At 59.5% G+C, this 7,352-nt stretch overlaps 1 protein-coding gene across 1 annotated transcript in view; it reads left to right on the forward strand.

Moving 5' to 3' along the window:
• The window catches only part of LOC103676866 (cyclin-G-associated kinase), a 35,711-nt gene that overhangs the window by 25,836 nt on the left and 2,523 nt on the right, over nucleotides 1–7,352 (forward strand). Inside the window, exons 16-20 of the mRNA XM_040625384.1 lie at nucleotides 22–195; nucleotides 932–1,042; nucleotides 2,023–2,139; nucleotides 5,866–6,075; nucleotides 6,575–6,723. Of these exons, the coding sequence (XP_040481318.1) occupies nucleotides 22–195; nucleotides 932–1,042; nucleotides 2,023–2,139; nucleotides 5,866–6,075; nucleotides 6,575–6,723 (761 nt within the window). The remainder of the gene's footprint in view (nucleotides 1–21; nucleotides 196–931; nucleotides 1,043–2,022; nucleotides 2,140–5,865; nucleotides 6,076–6,574; nucleotides 6,724–7,352) is intronic.

Genomic DNA, 7,352 nt, shown 5'->3' on the forward strand with positions numbered 1-7,352 from the left:
TTTCTGGGTGTCCTTCCGCAGCCGACCCGTTTGACCCTCTCCTGCTGCCATCTGGTCCAGACACCCAGCCCTGCTCCAAGCCCGACCTCTTTGGTGAATTTCTTAATTCCGAGTCTCCTGCCGCCACCCCCGCATCCTTCCCCTCGGCCCACAGCGCCCCACCCCCAGCCTGCAGCACCGACTTCCTGCACCTGGGTAAGCACCGAGGTGGCCTGGGGAGGTGGGCGGCGCAGTCACCTGCCGTGGACCCTTGGCCGATGGGGGGCTGCCGTGGGTTCCCCCTCCCCTGGCAGGGTGACACAGCCTGTAGCTGTCCATCCCATGCACTCTGCAGGGTCTTACTTTTTTATTTATTTATTTATTTATTTATTTATTTATTTAAAGATTTTATATGACACAGAGCACAAGCAGGGGGAGCAGCAGGCAGTGAGAAGCAGACCCCCTGCTGAGCAGGGAGCCCAACGCAGGACTCGATCCCAGGACCCTGGGATCATGACCTGAGCTGAAGGCAGACGCCTCACCGACTGAGCCGCCTAGGCCCCCTCTGCGGAGTTTTAGAGGAGGGCGGAAGGCAGTTTCTGGGGGCATCAGCACGCGGCTGCTAGTCTGTGTGGCTGGCCACAGGGTGGGAGGTCTTTGAAGATGTGTAGACACTTGTTGTTCCATGAACAGCAGCTCTGTTTGCTGACCCTCTCGTCCAGTAGGTTAGTTCAGTGACCACGTGACACATCCATGGGCCCCTGAGGAAGGAAGAAGTGGGTTAGTGTGGGCCAAGCCCAGTGCAGCTCCCTGGGGACCCTGGCGATGCGTGAGCTCAGCCGTGCTCACACATGAGGGGGGACAGAGGGTGCTCTCCCAACCTCCCACAGAGGGGCTTGTGGCTGCCTGCCCCCACAAGGGGATACCCCAGATGGCGCTGCTGTCTTTCCAGGGGATCTACCGGCAGAGCCTGGCAAGATGACGGCCTCAAGCAGCCACCCGGATCTGCTGGGGGGGTGGGAGGCCTGGGCTGAGGCGCCGGCCCCCGTTCCCGCTGCAGAAGGTATGAGCCCAGCCCCATGGAGGCCAGTTCTCAGGTGGGACCCCACTCCCAGAGAAGGAGTGTGGGCCAGGAGGGCTCGGCAGGAGGTGATGTGAGGGGTCCCTGTAGCGCTCCTGGGTGGTGTCCTGTGTCCCACGGTTCCTCTGCCTCCTGGAGGCCCCTGGGGGTCTGTGCCATGGGTGGCATCACAGGGCCACGCCCTGTCCTCTTGGGAACGCTCCAGTAGTGAGCTGCCAGGAAAGGCCTATGACCCGTGTCCCCTCCTGTATTCACTGATGTGTTTGCCCAGGAGCAGCCCCTAGGCTGAGGCTCTTCCTAGGGCTGGATGGTGACTTGAGAGATACTGTCTCTTGATTTGCATTTTTTCATCAGGAAGAAGGTCAGCTGTTACTTTGCAGGTTTTTAGTTATTTGTATTTCTTTCTTTACAGAGGGAATTCAACTTTTTAAGATGTTATTTTTGTACGTATTTATCTATTTAGAGAGAGAAGGAATGAGCAGGAAGGGCAGAGAGAGAGAGAACCGCGACGCGGGGCTGGATCTCAGCCCTGAGATCATGACCTGAGCCCAAACCAAGAGTCAGATGCTGAACCAACTAAGCCAGCCAGGCAACTTTGGAATTCAACTTATTTAAAATTGATATATAAGAACTCTTTACATAGGAGCAGCTGCCACTTGTACCAATTATATAGCGTTCCATCATGGTAACGCCTTCAAACCCCAGTGTCTCACCTTCAGAGTACCGTCCAGCTTCTGCCCTTGGGAGGAACATCATAAATCACGTTCACACTTGACATGTGTTCCGGGAAGTGGGACTCCAGGGTCAAGGCCATGCGAATGGGTAGGCTAGCTTCTTTAAGGCAGCAGCTCTGGCTGCACGTACGGCCGTGTCTGAGGCTGGTGTAGGCGCAGACACTAGCTGAGCGCGGCCTCAGGAGCGTCCTGGGGGTGCACCTTCTCATGCCCTCTGCCCTTCTCCAGGTCCCTTCTTCTCTCCAGGAGGCCAGCCTGCCGCCCCTGGCCCCCCAGCCAGCTGGACCAAGTCTCAGAGCCTGGACCCATTTGCAGACCTCGGTGACCTCAGTTCTGGCCTCCAAGGTGACATGTGGGGCCCAGAGCACTGGGAGGAGGTGTAACCTGTGTGGCCCTGCTCCCCTTGCAGGGACTCAGGAGCCAAGCTAACACGGCAGGCGTCAGGCACGTGTGGGCCGTCTGGGGAGCAGGGACTTGGAGCCGTGGAGGGATGGACAAGACGCCCCCACCCAGCACCTGTGCCTCCTGCCCTTGGCCTTGAATCTCCTGGGGAACGTGTCCTCGCGGTCCCTCTCGTCTCCTCCAGACGCATGTGGGGCATTGACTATTGAGACCATGAGTATCTGAGCGGGTTCCTTATCCCTTGGCAGTCAGCTGGCGGGTGCAACTCCATGCCGGAAGCAGTGTCTGCTGGGAAGGTCCAGGGCAGTGGGGGCTCAGGAGGCAGAGCTCTCCTCCCACCGCAGCTTTGTGGCCGCTCCCCCAGCCCCTCACGGCACCTGGTAAACCTTCAGTTTGGTTTGGAGGCAGATATTCCTTGGTGCTAGGAGAACTCTTGGCACCTTGTACTTTCTTGTTCCCCTCTTGTGATGTGGATTGGGTCTACAGGACCGCCTTTCCTCCACCGGCTCACGTCTCTGCTATATTGGGGCTCACTCTGCGTCTGTCTTGTTGAGCCCCTCTTTCCTAGTTTGAGTAGTTCCTGGCATTTCAGGTTGCGTTGGGTTTGCCCTTGACCTTCTGCATCTGTGTGGCCTGTGTCTCTGGCCACTCACACGGGCGGGGCGGGGGGGGGAGCTGCCCAGAGCCTTCTTGGCGGGTGCAGGACCTCTTAGATCCCTAGTGACCCATCCTTGGGCTGGAGCCCGGCACTCAAGGCTGCATCGGGGCCCTAGGCCCTCCATCACATGCCCTCAGGAATTGGGATCCTGATGAAAGCCGATGGAAGGGAAGGAGAAATAGACAAACTCAGACTCTGGTTGTAGATGTCAGACTCCTCTTGACAAGTGATCGAGCCTCTGGACGTGAGGTTGGCACAGTGATGGAGTTGCTGGGGGCACCCCCTGCCAGCAGGGCCCCGTGCCCCATGGTGTTCCCAACCCTCGGCACTGCCTGCGCAGACCACACCCTTTCCCAGGCACTTCTGGGCTTTCATGGAGACTGATGGTCCCCCGACCACATGGACTGGACAGTAGGGACTGCAGGATAACCATTCAGTCTTCACGTGCTTCAACGCTGAACAGTAAGTGGGTTATTTAGGAAACAGAATGGCGTGCTAAACCCGGTGAATGTGGACACGGCATGGCTGAGCCGGCACTCGCGGCCTTCTCGTCAGCATCAGGAGCCCTCCCCTCAGCGTGTCTGAAGAGATAGCAAAATAAACCCAAAGCAAACAGAAGGAAGGAAATAATAACCAAAATCCGTGAAGTAGAAAAGTGATGAAACAAAACCTGGTTCTTTGAAAAGATAAGAAAGTTCAAACCTCAGTAAAACCGGCAGGCACAGCTCCCCTGGGACAGATTGAAAAGGGTGATCACACAGGGACATGAGCACATCCCCGCAGATCCCGGGGACCGCGAGGGTGCGCGGCCATGGGTACTAACACTGGTCACGTCCTCATAGCTGGTCCCCGCAAACCGCCATGGGGAGCCTGTTGTGAGAACATCCCCGTGACTGTAAGGGAAACGAGTTCACACTTGAACGTCTCCCAGAAAGGGGACTCTCCAGTCCTGGGTGGGGAATTTCATTGGAGAATTTTACCAAATGTTTCAAGAATTCATACCAATTCCCCAGTGTCTTCCAGGAAATAGGAAGAGGAGGGACTGTTTTCCAGTTGATCTTAGGAAGCTAGTGTTACCCTGATACCAAAATCAGAGTCTGTACAAAAACAGAAAACTGCAAGGTAACATCCCTCATGAGTGTAGACGCAGACTGAACAACACAGCGTAGAGAACCGCCCTCACACGGAGAGTCGTGCACCACAACCAAGGAGGGTCTATTCCGGGAACAAGGCTGGTTCGCCATTCCACAGCTGGGTAACAGGGTCTGCCACATCACGGGCCCAGCAAGAGCAGTCGGCGCCCCGGCCAGCAGTGCAGGGAAGGCTGCTCGTGGTAGGCAACGTGGGCTCGTGTGCTGGGGCTGCAGGGCTGCAGGCGCGGAGCCGGTGAGGACAGCCAAGGCCGTGGCGGATGGAGAAGCAGACCACTCACGGGTGCATAGATTCCACACGGTTCCTCCCGGAAAGCCCAGTGAGGATTTCCACAGACACGGACAAGCTCATAGTGACGTTTATTTGGGAAGCCAGAGGACCTCGAGTGGCTGAAATATCTGCAATGGAACAGGGGTGTGGGAGGCGTCGCGCACACACAGCGCCCCCCCCCCCCCAGCTTTGGGCTTAACGTTGTAGCTGCTGAAACCAGCACTGCCTGGTGTCGGAGCCGAATGGAGCAGGGGACCCACAAGTGGACCCACACACGCAAGGCCAGCGGGTTTTTGACAGAGGTGCAAAACCACCGCAGACGGTGCTGGAGCGATGGGCCGTCATAGGCAGAAAAGTGACCTCATCCTCACGCCTCACACGCCGGGGGCTCCACACTAGTGCCGGACTGAAGCGTAAACACGAGACGCTTCAGTGCCTGGAGGAGGACAACATGGAGGGGAAGGTCTCTGGAACCCAGGGCGTGGTTTCCTGTCACCACGAACCACAGTGGAGATAACAGTGCGTTGCCCGTCGTCATCACAAAGTTTGCTTCACTGAAGTCTGCGGGCTGGAAAGACGAGCTACGGATGTAGAAAACACGTGTTCGAGCCCCATGTTTGCTCTAGAACTGACACTGGGGACACATAAGCACAGCGACAGACAAAAAGCCGCCCGCTCACGACGTGGGAGTAGCGTGTGGGGCACCCAGCACAGGGGCCGCCTGGCCGGGGGCCACCAGGGGTGTGGCGTGGCAACAGTGGAAGCTGTGTGGGTGGCCCCAGGTGCTGGTGGGGGTGTGAGATGGCGCGGGCGCTCCACCACGGAGCCGGGCGGTTTCCAACCAAAGTGAGTGTGCAGCGACCAGGTATCCCAGAGCCGCGGCAACACTTCGTTCGCGGTGTTCGTAGCAGCTTTGTAACTGCCCCAAACCAGAACCAGCCCTGAGGTCCTCCCGGGGGCCAGGGATTGAACACACCGCGTTGCGTCTGGGCCACAGAATGCTGCTCAGCAATAAAAAGGAGCAGGTCCTGCTTGAGAAGCACCAACTGCAGAGCTGACACTCTGATTCCGTCTCTAGAACATTCTTGGAATGACAGTCTGGGGCAGGGGGCGAGGGGGAAGCAGATGAGCGTTGCACTCACGCTGGTGTGCCCGCATCTGTGCACGTGGTCGTCCGTGCACACGCTCACGCTGGTGCGCCCGCATCTGTGCACGTGGTCGTCCGTGCACACGCTCACGCTGGTGCGCCCGCATCTGTGCACGTGGTCGTCCGTGCACACGCTCACGCTGGTGCGCCCGCATCTGTGCACGTGGTCGTCCGTGCACACGCTCACGCTGGTGTGCGTGTGCCGGCTGGCACAGCCCAGCTGTGTGAGCTGGGACCCGGGGGCCTGCAGGTGGCTGTGCATCTGTTTCAAAATCAGCAGTTAAAGAAGCAGCTGTGCATCCTGAGGGTGAGTGGGGAGGCGGTGCCTGTGCTTGTCCCCACGTGCGTACACACTGTCCCTCAGCCCCTGTGGACGTGAAGGCCTCGAGACAGCAGCCATCACGTGTTTGGACACTCAACCCACTGTGCACTGTCTCCCCAGGCTCGTCGGCTGGATTTGCTCCTGGGGGTTTCGGCCCCAAAGCAGCCCCCCCTCCCACGGGCGGCAGCTCCTGGCAGCAGACAAGTCGGCCCCGGGCCCCCCAGGCCAAGCCACCCCCCAAAGCCTGTGCACAGCCAAGGCCTAACTATGCCGCCAATGTGAGTGTGATCGGCAGCCGAGAGGAGAGGGGGGTCCGCGCCCCCAGCTTCGGTAGGTCCTGCCTCGGTCTCCTCTGTGTGGCTTTTTCGAGTTTCCTGTGAAGTAGTTACAGCAGCGTCCTGCCCTGTTTGTCCAGCTCATGGCCCGACCTCGGAAAGAGTGTTCAGTGAGGCCCAAGTCTGTTCGCTCAGTGCGGGCCCCCGTGGGGGTGGAGGGGAATGCTGCGGCCAGGACATGGTGGCCAGGCCCACACTGTCCGGGAGCCCGCAGCTGTGTTTGTCGGGACGGCACATCCACGTTGACCCCAGAAGGTGACGCATATCAGCCCAAAGGGTCGTTGAGCTGGAAACAGTTCTGCGGGCTGAGGGCTGTGATGCATGCCAAGTGGAGATGGGCAGGCCGCCCGTCTCTGACTGGAAGCGACCTGGCTGCTTTTCTTCTGAGGCGTCATGGCAGCACCTCATGCCCCCGGGGTGGGTCTCGCGCGCTGTGCACTGGTGGGCAGGGCCCCAGCGCGTTGTCTGTTGGCCAAGCCTCCGTTCTCCCGTAGGTCAGAAGCCAAGAGTGTCCGAGAGCGACTTTGAGGACCTGCTGTCCGACCAGGGCTTCTCCTCCAAGGCCGACAGGAAGGGGCCCAGGACCATGGCTGAGATGCGGAGGCAGGAGCAGGCAAGGGACGCGGACCCACTCAAGCTGAAGGTGAGGGCGGGCTGGGTGCCCCGGGTCTGCGGGTGGGGCGGCTTCACCCGGAGCCAGCCCGCAGCCGCCTCGTGAGACTCCCGACTCCCGGATCCAAGAGGGTCTGTCTTAGTCCAGTGCGCTCGCAGAGATGGCAGCTTCTGTTTAGACCTGGGTGTGCTGTTGGACGTGGTACAGGCTGACTAAGTGCTTCGCTGCTCTGGAGACCTGACCACATGTAACCCCAGACAGGGCACGGGGTGACGAGGGCCATCTGCTGTCCAGGCTGGCCTGAGACACAGCACTGCCGAGCGGTCGGGGGCCCTCTCTGCAGGACGGGTTCACCGCGCAGCTCTGCGGGCCGTCTCGTCCTCTGCAGTGTGTCGCCAAGCCCAGGGAGTGGTGTCAACTGACAGAAACTTGGGTGTCGGGTCTGTGTCTGGGCCGAGCATCGCACGGTCAGAGCCTTGCTCTGTGTGGTGGGTAGTGTGGGGCCATCGGAAGGATGGTCAGCGGCTTGGCAAGTGGGGGGAAAGAGGCCCTGATCTCTGTCTGCGGTCCACTCTCCGCAGCTCCTGGAGTGGACCGAGGGCAAGGAGAGGAACATCCGCGCACTGCTGTCCACCCTGCACACCGTGTTGTGGGATGGC

This window comes from Ursus maritimus, unplaced genomic scaffold, assembly GCF_017311325.1.
Source record: "Ursus maritimus isolate PB19 unplaced genomic scaffold, ASM1731132v1 scaffold_8, whole genome shotgun sequence".
In the NCBI taxonomy this organism is placed as follows: domain Eukaryota; kingdom Metazoa; phylum Chordata; class Mammalia; order Carnivora; family Ursidae; genus Ursus; species Ursus maritimus.